This window comes from Herpailurus yagouaroundi, unplaced genomic scaffold, assembly GCF_014898765.1.
Source record: "Herpailurus yagouaroundi ecotype Mexico unplaced genomic scaffold, PumYag 182, whole genome shotgun sequence".
In the NCBI taxonomy this organism is placed as follows: Eukaryota; Metazoa; Chordata; class Mammalia; order Carnivora; family Felidae; genus Herpailurus; species Herpailurus yagouaroundi.
Window position 1 is genome coordinate 24,412,851 of NW_024412413.1, and position 20,484 is coordinate 24,433,334.

General features: G+C 39.0%; 1 protein-coding gene across 3 annotated transcripts in view; it reads right to left on the reverse strand.

Annotated features, from left to right (window-relative positions):
- The window catches only part of CFAP54 (cilia and flagella associated protein 54), a 292,859-nt gene that overhangs the window by 111,524 nt on the left and 160,851 nt on the right, over positions 1 to 20,484 (reverse strand). For all 3 annotated transcript variants that reach the window (XM_040491156.1, XM_040491155.1, XM_040491157.1), the window contains 7 exons: positions 13,277 to 13,429; positions 11,325 to 11,519; positions 9,300 to 9,387; positions 8,788 to 8,997; positions 6,502 to 6,568; positions 4,327 to 4,509; positions 1,601 to 1,687 (listed from right to left, as the gene is read on the reverse strand). In XM_040491156.1, the coding sequence (XP_040347090.1) occupies positions 1,601 to 1,687; positions 4,327 to 4,509; positions 6,502 to 6,568; positions 8,788 to 8,997; positions 9,300 to 9,387; positions 11,325 to 11,519; positions 13,277 to 13,429 (983 nt within the window). The remainder of the gene's footprint in view (positions 1 to 1,600; positions 1,688 to 4,326; positions 4,510 to 6,501; positions 6,569 to 8,787; positions 8,998 to 9,299; positions 9,388 to 11,324; positions 11,520 to 13,276; positions 13,430 to 20,484) is intronic.

Sequence of the window (20,484 nt, forward strand, 5' to 3'; positions counted from 1 at the left end):
ATATCAATATATGAATTTATTTCTCAATATACAATAGGAAACTAAAAGATGAATGTGATACAGGCCCTAACCTCAAGAATTTTGCAATTTTGAATAGAGCACTGTCTTGAAAAGACAGAGAGAGAAAAGTTATATGCAGCTTTTAAAAAAAGTGTCACTGGAAATCAAAAGCAGGAGAACTCTTAAGAGTTCACTAGGTCAGAAAGAGTGATCCAGAAATTTTCATGCTGATAAAAAATCATTTATTCCTGAGTTAAAATATATTCTCTTAATAGTTAGCACCAGAATTCCTCTTAGGGAAGGTATTGTCTTTATTTAGATAGAATGCAATGGACTATTTGGGTCTGAAAACACAGCCCAGAGACAGGATCCAGATAGAGAGAAGAGTTCAAAGGGAAGTCTAATTTTCTCTCATTATAAAATGAGAAAGCTTTGTGGAAGAAGGGTAGAAGGTATTTCCAAAAAGGGACAAGGAGGGGTAAGCCAGTGGTGTGTTGGAGCCCACTTACTCCCAAGGACAAGAGGAAATTGTGCACATCTTGTCTCAATTCCACATTCAGTAATGCCCTGTTGGTAGGCTGAAGTCAGCCGTAGGGGGAATATTTGTACCATGGAAACTGAAAATGCTACAAATCAGGGCTTTTTTTTAGAGTGAGGTGTGAAACATTTACCAGCACACATCTGATTAAGCCATGGGATGAGAGGCGAAAGCATGAGATGTTGGCTAAGAAATATTTTAAACTCAGACATGCCAAACATTCTATTTTAAATTGTTTGTTTTTGCCTCAACTTAAGTTTTCCTGTGTTCCAAATTTTTACTAAGTCCAATACAAAAAGACAGGCCTTGGGTGACTGTGTTGTGTATGTCTGTGTGTAAGTGAGTGAGTGAGTGAGTGAGTGAGAGTGTGTGTGTGTGTGTGTGTGTGTGTAAAATGGGAATTAGGGCTGAATTCCATAGTCAAAATGAGGAGGTGCAGAACAGGGAGCAAATCTGCTGCATGTTGAGGTGATCCACTTACAAAATGGATTCAGCAGAAGTGGACTATGACCACAGCTAAGTAGGAAAATGGGCAGAGAAAATGAGGTGCTTGAAGTACCCACTCCACATGGGGTTGGAGCCAACTGCATATGACTCTTGAGGGCAGAGAAATTCACCTGACTTCTAGGTTACAGGATTAGTTATAATTCAGCATCTGTGTGTTTTGTCATGTCAATTGCCTATGCAATGAAAACTTCTCTCATATCATGATATACATAAAGATCCTTAGCAAGAAGTTCACAGAAAATTCAGAAAACTGACTCATTAGTCTCCACCCAGAGACCAACATTTCAGAAGTGGTGATTTCCAGGCTGACTGATGCTGGGTGAGCCTTTTTCCTGTGTGTAGCTCTTCCTCACCTTACCGTGGTCCAAGCATAAAACGATCTAACCATTCTAATTAGCTCTCTCTCATACTTTATTATAATAACGGGCAGGTTTTTTTTTATGTCAGTACACCATATTATTATCAGCTTATTATTACGAGTATTAGAACCAAATTCATTTATGAAAATATTTTATAGTTCAAGGATATCAAATATCTTAAAAGTTTGTGACATACCTTGAGGATCCTTGCTTCTAGATTTCTGACTAGGTCTTGGCAAATTCCAGAAACAAAATACTGATACAATGCAAGGAGAGGCAGAATCTACCAATGGTAAAAACATTTTTTGATTTAGAACATGTTTTATCAAGTTAACAACCTAAAAATAAAATGTAGCCAAATTTAATGTAGGAGATGTTATGCAAAAGAGCAATTGATTTTGTCACGCTAGGATCCTCTATTATTTGGCATAAATGAAACAATCTGCCTAGCATAAGCTTCATGATTTTATGAGAACTTAAAAGTGCCACCAGGGGGACTTTTAGATGCCGCTTGGTACCCAAAACCTAGGTTTTGAATGTCTTTAAGCATGGAAAAGTGAAAATCCAACCAATTAACTTCCTTGAAAAAAATTAACTTAACATATATATGAATCACTGAGGCCTGGAGAAACATTCTAGCAAATAAGCTATCAAATAACTTCAAAATTCAAAGCAAAGGAACTCACGTCCATGTCCCCAACTCTTTCATCTCAATGGCTGCTGCTATTTGTCTTCAACTGGACTATCTCTATCAGCAAAAAAGTATTTTATAGCATGCCCATTATGTGGCAGGCACTGTTGAATGACAACAAAATCTAACCGGTCCTTGTTTCCACAGAGCAGATAGTCTACTGATTACCCACACGTACTCTTCACATAATATTTTTATTTGCCTAGAATTAACCCCAAAGTTCAACTCCTCTTGAAATCTCATGGGTGAAAGCTTGCAAACTATCAATATTTGAGTTGATCCCAGCCACCATCTGGCCAGAGTCAGATGTTGAGGGGATAGGTGTTTGCTTAGACTTCTGAACAGCTTCTGATCTCAACTGAAAACTGAAGTTCCTACAACTGGGCCCTTCCCCCACTGAAGAAAGATAGAGCAAAGAGGACTTTTGGGATCCCCATTATTTATCAAACTATTTCCCATGATTCCATAGCAAAAGGTCTCATAGCAAGTTTTATATGTGACAGCAGTCTCTTTGCCCACTGGGCTTCTTCTGGAGGGTAGTATAATACAGAATAGAAACTGTTTACATGGTGCAAGTTCAGCTAAGGAACCTCTAATTGTCAGTCAACCGGCAGCTGCTAATAGCAATAGCTTTTTTAAATGGTTTAGAACTGGTCTTAAATGATTTCAAACATAATACTTTTTTTTTACAATTATGCACAACAAACATAACACAATATCTTTTTCTACAATTAATGCAGCACAAAACAATAAGATTTGGCTATTACCTTTTAGGTTGTTTCTTTTCTTTAGTAAGGAATAAAAACACACCACTTTATTGCTGCCAATTGCTCAATTATTCAGAAAAATGTTCTCAATTTCTTAAGCTTCAGAGAAAAAAAGTCTCATTTCTTTTCCAATGCAGTGATATGTATTATATATGAATATGACTAGGCAGCTAAAGGTTACCCAGGGGATAGAACTATTTTCTAAATCCAGAAATGAATCCCCTTAACAATGAGAGGAGCACCATTTCGTTATCTTTTTATAATAAACAATTTCTTGCCAAATATGCCAAGTGTTAAAAGCATTTATCAATCTCTTCACTTTAATATGTGGCTTTATAATTTTTTTTCTTTTTTTTCAACATTTTTATTTATTTTGGGGACAGAGAGAGACAGAGCATGAATGGGGGAGGGGCAGAGAGAGAGGGAGACACAGAATCGGAAACAGGCTCCAGGCTCTGAGCCATCAGCCCAGAGCCTGACGCGGGGCTCGAACTCATGGACCGCGAGATCGTGACCTGGCTGAAGTCGGACGCTCAAGCGACTGCGCCACCCAGGCGCCCCGTGGCTTTATAATTTAATAACTCATATCAGGGGGCAATAAATCTTTTCCCTACAAGAAGAGAGAATGAATTCAGAACAAGAGAATAGAAAATATATGGGAAAAAAAGAAAGTAGGTATGAAAACTATGGAAGAAAAGGAAAGAATGAGAAAAAGAGAAAGAATAGGAATTAAGAAACAAATATGGTGGGGAAGAGATACAAAAGTAGAGGAAAGAGCATATGAGAAGAAAATAGGAAAAATGAAATAAAGGAGAAAAATATATAATGACCAACAGGTAGAAATACTAATTTATTTTTTAAGTGCAACCAACTTCAAATTTATGATCTACACGGTTACTTATTTCCCCAAAGGAAAAGAGAATTGCATGAGGGTTTTGAATGTCTTAGGATATTAAGAAGTATTTGTCTTTTATTTCACAGCTAGAATCTGTTCAGTTCACAGCTGTTCACCTAGATGTACCCTTAACAGAGAGAAGACAAGAAACACAAAGATCAACTTATCTCAACAAAGAAATACTCGCAGCTTTGGTACTGATATGACCTGCAATGACTTAATGCAATGAGTTACATGTACACTAGACTGCTCTGTTTGAGACCAGTGAAACATTCTAAATCAATTTCCCCAAATGTCTTAAGAGGGGAAAAAAAGGTAAAATAATAGAATAAAAAGAGAAAAAAAACCAACAGACGTTGACTTTGTATCCAAAATGAAACGCAAACAATGATGTCAAAGAAGGAATATGAATTAATATATTTCATTTTGAGCTACAGGTAAACATCCTGAATATAGGGTTAAAGAGTTAAATGACGACTGAGAGACCATCAGCAAAATCTGAATGGCATAAAGTATAAGGCAAAAATACCAGAGTGAATTGAGATTTGTTGATTTTACATATTACTTACTATTAGATTTTGCTTAGCAAAGTGCAGTTCACGTATAACGTAATACAGACTTGCAACTACAGAGCAAATGTCAGCCCTGTATCTGTCCGAGAAGAGCTCGATGCCTGGGAGAAGCTGAGTGATTTCATACTGAGCATAGCAACGTTCTGCTTTGGGGTGTGGAAGTGTGGTTCTGAGCAAACCCTGAAAATGGAAACAGGTGAAATGAAGAGCAATAAATTGCATGTTTAACACTGAAACAGAAAGATAAGTATGTGGATTACTTCCTAAAGTGCTTAGCATATGCCTAGCAGACTGTATCTTGTAATAAATGGTAGTTATTGTTAATATTATCATCATTATGGGTTCAAATGCTTTTATAATTTAAGATGGGCCTTTTAAATTCCACAGTAGTTGGATACTTATTATTTTCAGAAGAAATTATCATTATATTATCATTTATTGAGGTCAGTTTTGTATTGGCCACTATTGGTAAATTCTTTATAAACACTACCTCATTTACTCCTCATTTACCTTACCCCTACAAGGAAAGATTATTACCTCACACACGATATAATGGAGGCTTAAACAATTAACTTATTTGAGCTCACACAGCTAATGGCGGCAGAAAGAAGATTAAGTCACACTTATTTAAATCAAAATAAATATGTTCTTTCCGCTATACCAGTCTACAAGTAGAGGAGATAACAAGTTATTTCAGAAGTCTAAATTAGGCAGCAGTAATTCTGAACTTTTAACTGAATTAAGCAAAAAGATGAATTGTCTAATTTCACCAGTATGTCTTAGGTAATTTATATGACCAACATTGTATTTGATGCTGGGAAACAACACTGGTACACAAATTTGAATTTTACAGTTAGGAGTGCTTCTTATGTTAAGTAATTAACATTAAATGATGACAAATGCATTATGAAATTATTTTAATGTATATATCAGAAAAGAATTTTAACCAGATTGTTCATTAAATTTATTAGGTACCTACTCTAAAATACTACACAGTTGTTTAAGTTTTTAATTTTACAAATATGCTTTAAAATCATAAAGAAATTAACAGGTGTTTAATTTTTTTTTTCAACGTTTATTTATTTTTGGGACAGAGAGAGACAGAGCATGAACGGGGGAGGGGCAGAGAGAGAGGGAGACACAGAATCGGAAACAGGCTCCAGGCTTTGAGCCATCAGCCCAGAGCCTGACGCGGGGCTTGAACTCACAGACCGCGAGATCGTGACCTGGCTGAAGTCGGACGCTTAACCGACTGCGCCACCCAGGCGCCCCTAACAGGTGTTTAAAATAAATGCCACCAGCTTTCATTTTAGGTATAGTATTACTGAAAAAGTATGTCCATAGTAAGCAAAAATTTAATTTTTCCAATTGCTTATTTTCTAAAACATGAACAGCATTCTCTTCAAGAACAAGCAGTATATAAGGAGTCGGTATCAGATTATCATTCCCTTTGCACACCTGCCTCTTCCACCTCCTGTCTTTAAAGCACAAGCAAGAGGTTCATGGAACATAAGAAAAGTGAAAAGTCTGGCCTTATATTAGAGAAGGCTTTCCAGAGATCTCATCTACCCAGATTGCATAAACTATCAGACTCGTCTGATACACAGAACAAGGGTGTCCACCCTTCAAAGTAAACAGAACCTTTAGTAGATTGCAAAGGCCCCTGGCTACATCCCTGCATCTCAAAATGTCTTGTATTTCAGATAAAAGTTCCTTTCTTCTTCAGTGAAGTCAAACCAAAATTCTAAGAGCTGCCAACACTATAGTTCTGTAGTCTTCAACTTATTTCTTGCTTTCATTATATGGTATACTTCACATCATGCAATAGAGGAAAACTTTAGTTAGAGATGAGGTAACCTAAGGCAACCATTTGGAGTCAAACAGACAGGCTTCGCAGCTCACTAGCAACACAGTCTTACTAATGATGAGAGACTCAGTTTCCCTATCTGCAAAACTCCTTCCGGAGTCTAAAGGAGAAAGAGACCCTGCTGAATATTCAAGATGAAAATGCCGCAGGGGTTCAGCCAGTGAAGGAAAGACAGGCTTATGCTATTTCATCAAGGTCCCTTGCGATTTTCCTACCTATGAGTTTTATGAATATGATAAGCCACTGCACTTTTTTTTTCCTGACTGAATGGCCATTACTGTAGAAAGCTATACATAAAGTGTTACCTGAAAGAGTAATGCAGACAAAATGCAACAGTTGGTTCTCTCGTCAACCTCTGAGATCTTAATAAATCTAAATAACAAAAAGAAATGGGTTCATAGACAATTTTCCAATAATAGTTTTATATAAATACATCTCTAATACTCACAGATTTTCTAAAATTAAAATAGTCTTTGTGATTCTAAGAGTGCTATGCTGTCATATAAGATCTAGAATACAGAAATTTATATATATATATATACATATATATATGTATATATACACACACACACACACACACACATATATAAAATGAAATTATCACCAATAATCTTACCACCTAAACATGATTGCTGGTAACATTTTGGCTAATTTTCTTCTGGAAGTTTTTCTTTATATATAAATTGTTAAATTTTCTCTGTAGATCAAAATACCATGCATGTTTTTGCCCACCATACTCTATAGGAAAGCTAAAAATGTGATTGGAGAGGTGAAAGAAACCTGTACCTCTACTGCTTCCATACCTTTAAAATTTCTCACATTATTCAAGTATTTAAAATATTTGTCAGTGCTAACTAAGTGTAAGACACTGTGATGACTTTCACATATGTTATGTGTTATATGTTATGTGTGGCAGGCTGAATAATACTCCCCACTCCCTGCCAAAGAGATCCATGCCTTAATCCCCCAAAACTACGAATATGTTGCTTTCATGGCAGAAATAAGTCAATCAGAGAATGACAAATATCGTATGATTTCACTCATATATGGAATTTAAGAAACAAAACAGATAAATATATGGGAAGCAAGGGGGAAAAGATAAGAGGGAAACAAACCACAAAAGACTCTTAACAATAAAGAACAAACTGAGGGTTTCTGGAGGGAGGTGGGTGGGACATGGGCTAGAATGGGTGATGGATATTAAAAAGGGCACTTGTGATGAGCACTGGGTGTTTATATGTAAGTGATGAATCACTGAATTCTACTTCTGAAACCAATATTTCACTGTATATTAGCTAATTAAAATTTAAATTAAAAGAAAGTAATAAAATTGACCTTATATTGGCCCTAAATAAAAAAAAGACTACAGAGGTGATTAAAATTAAGTTTGGGTTCAGTGTAATCACAATGGTCCTTACAAGAGAAAGGCAGTGGAGTCAGAGTCATAGAAGAAGAGATGAACACAGAAACAGAGGTCAGAGAGAAAGAGGGAGGGAGAAAGAGGAAGATAATAGGCTGCTGATCCTGAAGAAAGAAGATGGAGCTGTGAGATGAGGAGGGCAGAAGGCCTGCAGAAGCTGGAAAAGACCAGGAAGCAGATTCTTCCCTAGAGCCTTCAAGAGAATAGCACAGCCCTACCAATACACTGATTTTAGGACTTCTGACCTCCATAACTGTAAAATAATAAATCTGTGTTGTCTTAAGCCATTAATTTTGTGATAATTTGTTACAGAATTAGGAAACTAATACAATATGTGTTATGAGCTAAATTGTGTGTCCCCCTCCCAAATTCATATTTTGGAGTCCTAACCCCCAATAACCTCAGAATGTGACTGTCCTTGGAGATAGGGCCTTCAAAGGGGGTAAGTAGGTTATGATGAGGTCATTAAGGTGGGCCCTAATCCAGCATGACTGATGTCCTTGTAAGAAGAGGAGATTAGGATACAGACATGCATAGAGGGAGGGTGATGTAAGGACACCGTGAGAAGACCACCAGCTACAAGCAGGGAGAGAGGCCTCAGAAGAAGCCAACCCTGCCAACATCCTAACCTAAGAATCCAAGCCTCCAAAACTATGAGACAATAACTTCCCCACAAACTGGTCCTTCATTATGGCAACACTAGCAAACTAATATGGTGTGACACGTAATTCTTGCCACAAGTTTGTAGATGAGAACACTGAGGCACTGAGAGAATGAGGAGCCAGCCAAGGACCCCAGATTTAGGAGGGGGCTCTCGAATTAGGCCCAAGTCGGCCTGCCTCCACACTGTTAGTCTTGGTCCCATACCAACTGATCACTTGCTCAGTCATTTGTTCCACAAGTAGTTATTAAATGGCAACTCCATGCCAGACACTCAGGAGACCCTGGTGAACAAGCAAAGATCTGTGTCCATGTGATGCCCACACTGTGGGGGAGGGGGTTATAGGCAGAAGAGATGGCCATAGATAATACACATCACAAATAAGGAAAGTGTATAACTTTGTATGGTATGGACATAGCTGTCCACGTATCCCATGTGTCTGAGGCATGGTGCTCTACGTGGACAGGTAGGCACCCCACCAAAGGAAGCTCACCCCATTGTGACACTCACTGAGCTATCTTTGCTGATATGACCGCTCCTTGCAAACATCCCCAAATGCCAACATTTGACAGAAATTCCTCACTATAATCTTTGGAACCTGGAGGTAAATAGCTATTGGTAGCATTGGTGAGCGAGCTACCAAACTCTTTCCATGTATGCAGCACATCTTGTTTCCTGAATATGTCATCAAGAGCTTGGCACCAACACTTAAAAGCAGCCCTAGAAGAGAAACAGAGGATCAAGCAATATGTTTTCTGAGATCTATGTCATTAAATCTAGCTTCCAAAAGAGAAAGCAAATGCACTGAAGAAGCATTTTAATTAAGATGTTAGAGAATGAATCTATACCATTTATGCTCATAACTTTTTCTCTCAGGTAGCATTTGAAGAATAAAATGTAGCAATGGGATATAATCAAAGAACTAAAATTCATGAAAAACAGTATTTTTTCACAATAATTATAAATGTTTTCAAACAAACAACCAAAGTTTTCCCTTGTTCTACTGGCTCCCAGAAATCTACCTTTTCTTTTCAGCAAAGATGAGAAGGCTTCCCAGTTCATGCAATGCCTGAACTTTAAGACTTCTTTTATTGCAGGCTTGGAGAACATCTGTATTTTTAATCAAGCAAAAGAACAAATGTCAGTTCCTAGGAAATATCTTCCTTACAGTCTCAAGAATATTCTAAGCTGCATCATTCCTTAACTGTGGAGATAAGCAAACTGCAAGCTAATACTGCCTTCACATGTCTCGTGATCCGTATACTGAAAGAGAGCAAATGATATTCTATTTACATAGTGGAGTGAGAGACTGGATCTAAGAGATAGGAAACATGGAGAAGGTAGAATAAGAGTCAGACAGGTGGAAATGGTGGAAAAGAGAAATTCAGAAGAGGCGTGCAAGAGAGAAAGGGCGGGGTGTATATGGAAATGATGTGGGTGGCTGGACTATGGTTTTCTTGGGAGTGTGAAGAAGGAGATAGTGGTAGGGTTATATGGAGGCGTCTAGATGCCTGGTGGGAAAATGTGGATGTTATTCCATAGCAGATGGGAAGCCTTGAAGAGTTTGTTTTTAAGGAGGGATGTGACAAGATCACAGCATATCAGATTTTTCCCTTTGCCCAAGTGCAAAAAAAAGCACATCTTTAATAGCATCTGAATTTGGACAGGGTGGGGGAGTGGTTTCTGATAAATGCATAAATCTCCAATGAAATTCAGAGATGTCTAGCAAAAACAAAACAAAACAAAACAAAACAAAACAAAACAAAAGAAAACCCAACCAACATGGCAGTGGTTTTTAATGAAGGCAGTGCTGTCTCCTACAGGGTGTTTTAGAAATCTGAGGAAGGTTGTTGGTTGTCACAATGGGGCATCTCCCGGCATTTCATAAGTGAAGAACAGAGACACTGGATTGCCTGTAATGCACAGAAGTTTTCCCCCACAATTAAGAAAAAAGGTGAGGAACCTATATATAAATTGTCTGAGTCTAACCTCTAACTGCATTTTACACATAAATAGGTCATTTTTGTATGTTTTCAGAATGCTCTGAATTTCCCAGAAATGCAACCACTAACTGTAGTGCTTTGTTTTACCTACATTTATTTGCCATTTTAGAAAACCACTGTCACCAAAATTAACAGTGCTGACAGTACTTGCATCACCAATACAATAAACTGGTATCAGTCTGCATTTGTAGCTATAACATTCATGGCGATTCAAGAACACAGGATATGAACACCTGATTGCTTCATTATACTTTCTAGTGCCTGAGCACCTAAGTGCCACAAATAGATTCTTTTATTATAAAATAGCATTGTGTACCCTTTATTTTATATTTAGAGCTTCATAGTCATTGTTTTAAATAACATGTGTAGAAAGATTATATTAAATATACATTTCATTCCAGGGAGTAAAGGGGGAATTACTAAATGTCTGTTATAAAAAGGGGAGGGAGGGACGTTGGGTCTACAAGATGCACTGCATATATACTGATGAATTTGTAGCAAAGCCAAACCAAGCAGAAAGACAAAGAAAGTGTGATCAGCTAGGGCAGAGCAACAAAACACAACAGTGGTCACATTCCAAAAAGCGGTTCGCAGATTCAGTCAAAGGAGGATCAGCAGAAGAGTGACCTTGCATCTCACCATGGTGACAGCCAGGGGGGGAAAGTGAGGAAGGGGAGGAGCTGGAAGACACTGCTCCATCACTGCCTACAAGATTCTATATTCAAGCTCTCTCATCTGACTTAAAAAAATTTTTTTTAATGTTTATTTATTTTTGAGAGACAGAGAAAGACATAGCATGAGCAAGGGAGGGCAGAGAGAGAGAGGCAGACACAGAATCCAAAGCAGGCTCCAGGCTCTGAGCGGTCAGCACAGAGCCTGTCGCAGGGCTCAGAATCACGAGCTATGAGATCATGACCTGAGCCAAAGTCGGAAGCCTAACCAACTGAGCCACCCAGGTGCCCCTCTCTTATCTGACTTCTAAAGGTAGCATTTCAGGCCCAGATGCAATCTCAACATTAATGCAGAAGATCACACTAATCTTACCAATAGTTTCATAATAAGAGGAAATTACGAGTCCGAGTTGTGAATAGGGAAGTTTACTTTTTTCCACTGAACTGAAAACTCTAAAGTGTTCCTGAGAGAGGTCAGGGGGTGTTGGCATATGCATCTCTTCTGTCCCCAGGCAAAACTCCACCTTTCCAGTGGCAAATTTCTCATTGTTTATTCCTCCTTTATCTCCTAAAGTCATGGGGAAAAAAAACATTTTTAAAGAAATTCAAAAAGGAGAAAGAAGGGAAAGTGATGAGGAGGGGAAAGGTAGAGGAAATGGACAGGGAAAGAAAAGGAAAAATTCTGCATATATGTGAGACTTCTTTGCAGTTTGAGGGACATCGTTTCCTTAAATTTAGCATCTAGTATCATTTCTGAGGAGCCCAGTATGTGTGGACAGGCTCTCTGCTCATGTTATTTCGTAAAGAACACTATGGAGGGGCAGTGTGCCAGAAAGTGATGTTGAGATAATGCTTTGCTTCTCGTGGGGATTGGTGGAAGATACACGGTTTGTGTTTGCCTTTTTTTTAAGGGCTTCTGACAGTAAGATGTTAGTTTGCCTCTGGGGTAGAGACCTCTGGGATAGAAGGAACACATAGTTAGTTCTGACCTAAGGGGGGAAAATGGAAAAGAATCAGTCTCTTTATAAGATCAGAGAACACACAGGAAAAAAAGGAAAACTATTCTAGGGGAAGTAGTCGAAAGCTGCAGAGAAAGAGAAGCCGATGTGAAGTTTGAAGTCTGCAGCCCGAGGACTGGGATAAACTGCTGAGAATTAATAGCAGGTGAGGTTCAGGGTGAACAGGTCTAATCCACTCTTAGGAATTGTATTTGCTTGTTTTTATTCATGCCCTTAGCCATTATTAATATATGCCATAATTGAAAGAAATTGAGACATGATATGGAGAGCTGATTTAATATGAGTCTATAGACAATACAACCAAAACCTGTGGGTACATGCTATGGCAAGTGCTTTTGGGGGGGGAAGTGGGGGCGACAACAAAAAATACATACACACATATATACACACATAAGTAAAACTTCTGTCAGTGATTGTAAAGAAAATAAAATTGGTCAAATTTCTGAAAGATCAGTTCAGTAAATATTAGCATATTAGGTATACATTTAAATCTGTTTTTAATAACTTTAAAATATAGTTATTTTAAGATTATTAATTTAAGTTTATTCTTGAAGTTTATTTTTATTATTCCAATACATTTAAACAGCAAGGATTGTAAACATATATTAGTATTTTTAACACATTTTTAATAACCCAAACATACATAAGTCAAGATTTTTCCCCACCTAAATTTGAGTACATTCTTCCCCTCTGGAGTTACCAATTAACCACTCAAAGCCCTGCTTTGATTGGGCTCACAAATCAATACATGTTGAGGAGGCAGGAAACAAATAAATGTGATGTGACCAATGATAGTGAATATCTTGTTTTGAGCTAAAAGAAATCTCTAAGATCAAAATCTATGGTATTAATAAGAAACCTTATTGATGCTTATGCTAAAATGCATCTATTTCCTTGACACTGATAAAGTAGGGTTTTGGTAGAGTTCTAGTTAATTCAGTATGAATCAATTCATCTACTTACGAAAGAAATTTTTTAAATGACTATAGCACCATACTTGCAAAGAGAAGGGTAAGAACATAGATGTACAGAATCAAAAAATTAACGAATATTCTTCTTGCATCTACTCAAAGGAGTATGCCAGTTTCACAGAAAGCATGAAAGCAGATGAGTGAAACAGTCTTTGGTTAGGAATAAACTGTGAGGGAGAAGATGTGATCCACTAGACAAGAGGAAGAAAGTGAGGAGCAGCAGGGAGTGGGCATGTAAGTGGGGGAAAGGAGGGGTCTACGGCAGAATCTGGTAGAGCCACAGGGTCGTGTTCTCCCTTCAATAAAAAGCAAGGGGTATAGAGCAAGGATTTTACCTTGTGTCTGTGCAAGGAATAACGAAAGCAATTTTCTGCTGTGTCGGATTGATCTGCTATCATATTTGGATTTTTCCAAAGTCTGTCTAAAACATCGCAAAGTGTCTGTCACGTCCACGGGCACACAGATGAGCTCTTTGGCGTGGCTATATTCTGAAAGGAAAGAGAAGAATACCGGGGGATGAAATGCTGCAGCAAGCCAACTAGTAGCAAAAGACTTTCTAATTCAGAGAATGTCTTGGTCCCAAACTAAAGCTGCTAAATTCAAAGCCCCCAGGTCTGCAGCAGGTGTTTCAACGTTCAGATCAAATTTTTGTGGTATATTTGAAAGTTCTTTAAAAAAAGAAAAAAAAAACTTAGAAAACTTTTGATTCCTATGAAATGCAAATAACTTTAGATCTTGCCAATTTTCCTTATGAAGCCTCCTACTTTTTCTTTTGCTGATCATAAAAGATGAAATAATCTACTCCTTTTCAGCAGCCTCTTCAAAGCAGAGGTGCCTTGGGAAAGAGACGAAAGGAGGAAACAAAGAAGCTTGGATGGGTAAGTGCTCTCTTAAGAGAAGGGAAAGACAGGTTTCTAATATTGGAGGGTGCAGAGGAAAGGAAGATGAGGCCATAAAAGGGAGTGGAACTAAAAACAGCACTGAAAAATGGCCACAAAGAGCAGAGAGTTGCCACGAGGTCCCCGGAGAAGAAGTGACGGTGTCAGGAACCAGGCTGCAGATTTTCAGCCATACACTGTGAAACGGGCACACAGAAAAGAAGGAATCCATGCTTCTGGTAAAATAACAAAGGAATTTAGTTCTTCAACAAGTTGAACAGGTGAATGGCCCCTGTAAAATCTGAGGACTTGATAGTACAGCAACTTGCAAGGCAATGGAGCCACAGGAGGCTAAGAGGTATTACCTTTGCCCTTGAGAGTTCACAGTTTAGCTGAAGAGATGAAGCATTCTGACCCTGGAGTATTAGACTCATATTTACAGGGAGTTCTTGGTTATGTGCCAAAACGCGGGAAAGAGAAGAGAGATCAGCATAGGGAGGAGAGGATGTGCAAGAAAGACTTCATGCAAGAGAAGATATGTCAGTTGTGTCTTAAAGGAGAGCAAAGATTTGATTAGGAAGGAGGCAAGGGGGTTGAGGTAGTTAGAATAAGAATAGCTGAGGTTGATTGAGCATTTACTTATACTATACCAGGAACTATTCTATATAATTTACTCTGATAGATTCATCAAATCCTAAAAACAACCCTAAAAGTTACATACCATGATATCCTTATTTTACAGAGGAGGGAAATAAGGCACAGAAAGTCCGGTGGTTTCTCCTGGGTCACAGAACTGGTCTGTGCAAGGATAGGTATGGAAGCAGGAGTCAGGATGGCAAGTCAGGGCTCGGTGAGATGACATGGCCAGTCCTGCTGAACAAGGAGGGGTTTTCTGGAGTCCTGAAGCCCTCCCTCTGTAAGTCGCCTTCATCCTTTCTAATAAGGAATACAGGAAGGGTCTTGAGCAGGACAAACAAAAAGTGACTGGTATTTTAGGAAGAGTTAGCAGATTGTAATAGAAAGAGGAGGGTAGCAGCCTGCCTGGTGGCTGCTGCTAATAAACCAAAGCCACCAGGCTGTGGAATATCACCTCCCGGGGCCCGGCCTGTTGCTGCCACCATTCCAGTGCCAGCCTGGCCTTCCTAAGGATGGACATTTTTCAATAAAAATACCTACAGTACTGTAAGAAGAAGGAGAAGGAGAAGGAGAAGGAGAAGGAGAAGGAGAAGGAGAAGGAGAAGGAGAAGGAGAAGGAGGAGGAGGAGGAAGAGGAGGAGGAGGAGAAGGAGAAGAAGAAAGATTAAGGTTGGTAGCTGAGAGACTGAAGCTACACCACAGATATTGTGATTTGATTTCAACTAAGGTGGTAGCAATGGAAATGAGGGAGGGACACAGGGAACATTCCAATGTTAGAAGTGACAGAAGAGTGGTCAATTGGCTATGTGGCAAAGAAAAAAGTTAGGAATTACCTCTTCCCTGTCCTTTCCAGGTCAATGACCTTGCTTCCTGCCTCACTGGAAAAAAATTAAAGCAATACAAAGGGATTTTCTGCAAACCCCTACCAGTGGTTCACGTTGGTCGAGAACATTCTTCCCTCAGATATCCCCATGGCTTGCATCCTCAGCTCCTTAAGGTTATTGCTTAACTGTTAATTTCTCAGGAGGCCTTCCTTGATCACCCTATTTAAATTGGTGATCCCAATCTCCACATTTCTTTTTTCTCCACTGCATTCATCATCTACTGATGTGTTTTGTTTGTTTATTGATTGTCTCCTGCCACGAGAATGCAAGTTCCATGAGGGCAGAGATTTTTGTCCATTTTGTCTGCTGTTATCAACCCAGACCTATAACAGTGCCTGTTGTGTGATATGTGCTTGATAAATATTTTCAAAGCTAAATGGCTGGTATTAACTTTATTAATAATCACTTATATGGATCTTAATCTCAGTTGATTCTCATAACACCTTACAAATTAGTAGAGATAGCTATTACTCACACTTTACAAAGGAGGAAAAGTAAACTTGAGGGCATCAACTTGTTTTAAGCCCTTAGAAGACATGAGAGACAACCACTCTTCAAATCCAGTGCCTCTTCCAGATAGTTTGCCAGAGGGCATCACATCTTGTGTAACTGGCAATGACCCAGATTTGAGGGCTGCTAATTTGACTACAGAAACCTTTGAGACTAGAACATAAATAAGCCTAAGAAAAGAAGCCTGGGGTCCTCGTGAGCCCAGGGAGGTCCTGATGGAAATAGTAGCACAGTTACGTTCTATGGTCATAGAGACATCTTTCAATATACAACGAAGTAGATGGAAATGTCTAGAAATCCTGGAGGTTCTGGTCAAACCCAGCACATGGCCACCTTGAGAGAACCACTTGTCCCCCCAGGAAGTTCACTCTTCTTGCCTACCACACATTGAAGAGAATCTAACACTTAGGTGACAGAGCTCTTATTAACTCCCCAGGAGCTCTCTTCTACCCTACCAATTTCACCCTCTTGTCCACTTTGTCCTGCGCCCATTTTTTTCCCTCAGTTCCCCATTCCTCTACCCACGCACAGTCCTGCATGATCCAGACAAGGCATGCCTCCGACCCCTACTCTTACATATAACGCCCTAAAGATTGTAAGGTTCCTGTTCTGTGTTTTTCCTACAAGAATTCATGAGCTTGGCTTTTATCTTTTTCTCCTTAAAGACTGAAAGGGGAAGAGCTTCCTTCCAGGAAAGAAGTTAAGAAAGCAAAGGAAAAGGAAAAGGTGGAAGCTGGAAGCTTTCATGTAATATTATTTTAAGACAGTTATCTCCTCTAGGCCTTACTTTTCAATCTCTGTTAAAATTGGGATGATAATATTTACCTCTGAGTATTACTGTTTTAACCTGTGTCAAGTGTCTAGCATAGTGCCTGGCAGGGAGTAAGCATTCAATAGACGGCAGCTACATATTGTCTTAGTCATATATTTTTAAAATATATATTGAGCACTTACCAGTAGTAGGCACTCTGCCAGTCATGGAAGAGATACAAGTGAACAAAACAAACACATGCCTTGCTCTCATGGAGCTTTCATTCTGGAATAAAAATTTGCAAAGGCATCTGCTATATGGGACAATCAGAAGGACAGGAGGAACAGGAGATGTTTGCAATCTTCAAAATGTGAGGCCTCCATAAAATCATCCTTCCACTTTTTATCAAATATCTGCTTATAAATCATTCCTCCTTGTTTTTTTTTCCTAAACTACATTTCAGTTTGTTGGGTTTTTTTTCTTTTTTTCGAGCCCTAGGAGACCTTTTTTCCTGTGCTCTAACTAGGGTTCTGCTGGTGTTTCTGTGCTATCAACATGCGATAACTAGTGAAAGCAATGAAGACACATCATTAGCTTCGGAGGCTTGTCCATACTTCCCCGTCTCAAGTGGGAGTTCCTCTCTGAAGACTTCCATGAATAACTCAAGAAACTATTTCAAAGGCACTAATAACCTCAACAGTTTGAAATAGGTTAGAAGAAAAAGAAGGAGAATGAGAGGAGGAGGGTGAGAAAGAGGAGGAGGGTGGGTAAGAAGGAGAAGGAGGAGAAAAGGAAGAAGAGGAGAGGAAGAGGACGGAGGAAAAAAAAAAGAATTGCTGTGTCTCTTATTGTACTGATGTACTCATTAAAACTGAAGCACCAATGACTCCTGAGAGATAGGTTCACCAAGGAAGAACCCCTGGGAGTGATATAAGATTGAGCTGCTTTCTACACATATGATCTTATCAGTCCAAATGCCCAGAGGCTGTAATAAAACACACCTGCCAAAGGGTTGAAAGTTCCAACATACCTGAAGACTGAAGAACCCTATCAGAGATAACTTAAATACCAATAAGGTCAAAACTCAAGAAGCAGATCCTAGACAGAATGCAAAAACAGCTACAATAAAAGGCATATTCACAGAGTCATCTCCCCTGTGAAGATTAACAAGCAGGCAAGTTACTCATCCATACAAAAAATAATCTATAAAGTGAGGTTTTCTCACTTCTTTACATCCTACAGAGACTATACCAAATTACATGTGCATTATTAAATAGTTAGAGGGAGAACAGAATGCTGTTAAATAATGAGAACACCAAATGTTTGTAGGCACTGGAGCATTACAGTGTCTGTTCTGAAGAATTAAATGTATCAAGCATTACCACCCAATGCTGTTATGCCAAAAGAAAATCTATGATGTTCTAAAGCAGCAATCTGGTGTGGAAACCATCAAGAGTATACTTGGTCTTTCAAAAGTATTGCAAACATGTTATGAGGACATACATAAGACCCATCATGCTTATAAACATGTTAAAATGATCTAAGTTCAGTACACTGAAAAAAAAAATCACCATCCTAAAAATTGGTCAAATAAGCCCAAAAGTGTGGGCAAAAACATGCTCCTAGTCACAAAGGTCCTAGAGTGTTATAAAGAGCTATAAGTCTGATGTCAAGATTTTAATGATAATGAGTCAATGAAAAACTTATAATTAGTATGCAGGATCATCTAAAAACTACCATACTACTACAATAAGTCAGGATAAAGTATCGTTTCCCCATGACCACTGATATATGGCAAAACTTTTTTGAGTGCTATCAGTTTAGAGGAGAGACTAATCTGAGAGGAGACAAATGGTGAACAGGCCAGGCAGTTTAGTGGAACGCATATGGGCTGAGCAATTAGACAGACTAAGGTTTGAATCATAGTTCCTAACTTACTAGTAACATTTAACTTTCTCATCTGTAATGTAAGCATAATAATATCTACCTCTTAAGATTACAAAAACTTAAAAAGCTAATGGTTATAATGTGCTAAATATAGTGTCTGGCCAAATTCATTATTACTGCCATTACAATATTTTTTAGATTATATTCCTGCTGTAGTCATTGCTCAAATGGACTATACCTCCACCACCACTGAGAATTAACCCAAATAATCATGGTAGTCTGACTTTACCTTCCTTCCTTTCTGTTCCACTACCCACCATCTTGCCTTTCCAAATGTAAGTTTAACAACAAGTAGGCAAAGTGCTTTTCTGACATATTGAATCCATCATCAGTAACACCTACTGGCCACACAGGTCTAGAATTTTGTTAGGTATGTTTTTCTTAGCCCTTAGGTGCTAATCATCATTTTTGATAGTAAGCATTTTTGACACATTTCCTCACATTTGTTGCCCATTCTTTTCAGGACGGAAGGGATAATATAAATCACATTCTGAGTTATAGATCCCAAATTGAGGGATCTCCAGAGGTTTGACAGGTATGATCAAGAAAAGAAGAACATAGGGGCGCCTGGGTGGCTCAGTCAGTTGAGTATCCAACTTCGGCTTGGGTCATGATCTCACAGCTCGTGGGTTCAAGCCCCGCGTCAGGCTCTGTGCTGACAGCTCAGAGCCTGGAACCTACTTCAGATTCTGTGTGTGTGTGTCTCTCTCTCTCTCTCTCTCTCTCTCTCTCTCTCTCTGCCCCTCCCCCGCTGGGACTCACTCTCTTTCTCTCTCTCAAATAAAAATAAACATTAAGAAAAAAAAAAGAAAAGAAGAACATATACTCAGGACAAATCACAACCTGATTAGAACTCCATTATTTAATGAGTATGAGAAGATAATTTGATTTATCATTAGAAGTAAAACCCACAAGTTTGTGGTTACCAATTCACTCAACTGGAGCCTCCACACTGCTCTGAAGCCCTTCTGTCTTCCTTTTATTTCCCTCAGGGTCCAGGCTACTCTCACATTTCTCCTGAAATCTCCCACCCTAGCAACCTTGGCTATGCCCTCAACCCCTTGCTTTATTAAGAAAATCTTCAGAACCCAATGAGAACACCTTCAACTTCTGCCCTTACCACCTATAAACATTCCTGTGTTTGGGCCCATTCTCTCCTTCCATTCTGCCCATCCTCTCAGTATGGCTCCTCTAGAGGGTAAATTAGCGTTATCCCTCCTGCCTTGGAAACAATCATGGAAGCTTGTGTCAAGATGCAGATTCTATCAGCCTATGATGAGAAGCAGCTCAGTACTCAACCCCATTGAACACAGTGGCATGAGCAATAAAATGGACTTTCCCTTGTGGGAAGCAATAAGATTTGGGGATTGTTTATTACTACTGTATACCATGGCCTGTTCTGGATGACTCAACTTCCAAAGTGAAGCCATCTTCAGGTCTATACTCCACATAACTCTCCCTGAGTGACCTCATACAAGCCCCTGATTTCAACCGCCACCACTATATTGATGATTAAAATACAAATCTGCTGAGGGCCTGACCAGTCTATCTAAGCATATACTAGATAGTTCTACTCAGTTATCATCCTGGCACCTCAAACTCAGTAATTTCAAAGTAGCTTTCTCTCACCTGCTCTTCCCTTCACTTTCCCTGTAGTGTGAAGACATGATATCTATCTAGCCACCCAAGCCAGAAACCAAGGCATCTTGGACCCCTCCCTTCTACGGCTAACCAGGATAGAAACAGTCCTGTGGACTTCTTCAGCCTTTCTCCCATATCTGTCTACTCCTCTATTCTCGCTGCCTGAGTCCAAGACTTCATTACGCCTTTTACACAAGTTAGGCATACCCACTCCTCTGCTTCCATGCAGCATGCTTTCAATTGATTCCGCACACTGCTGCCTGAGGTTCTGTCAAAAGCACAAAAATTATCACTTA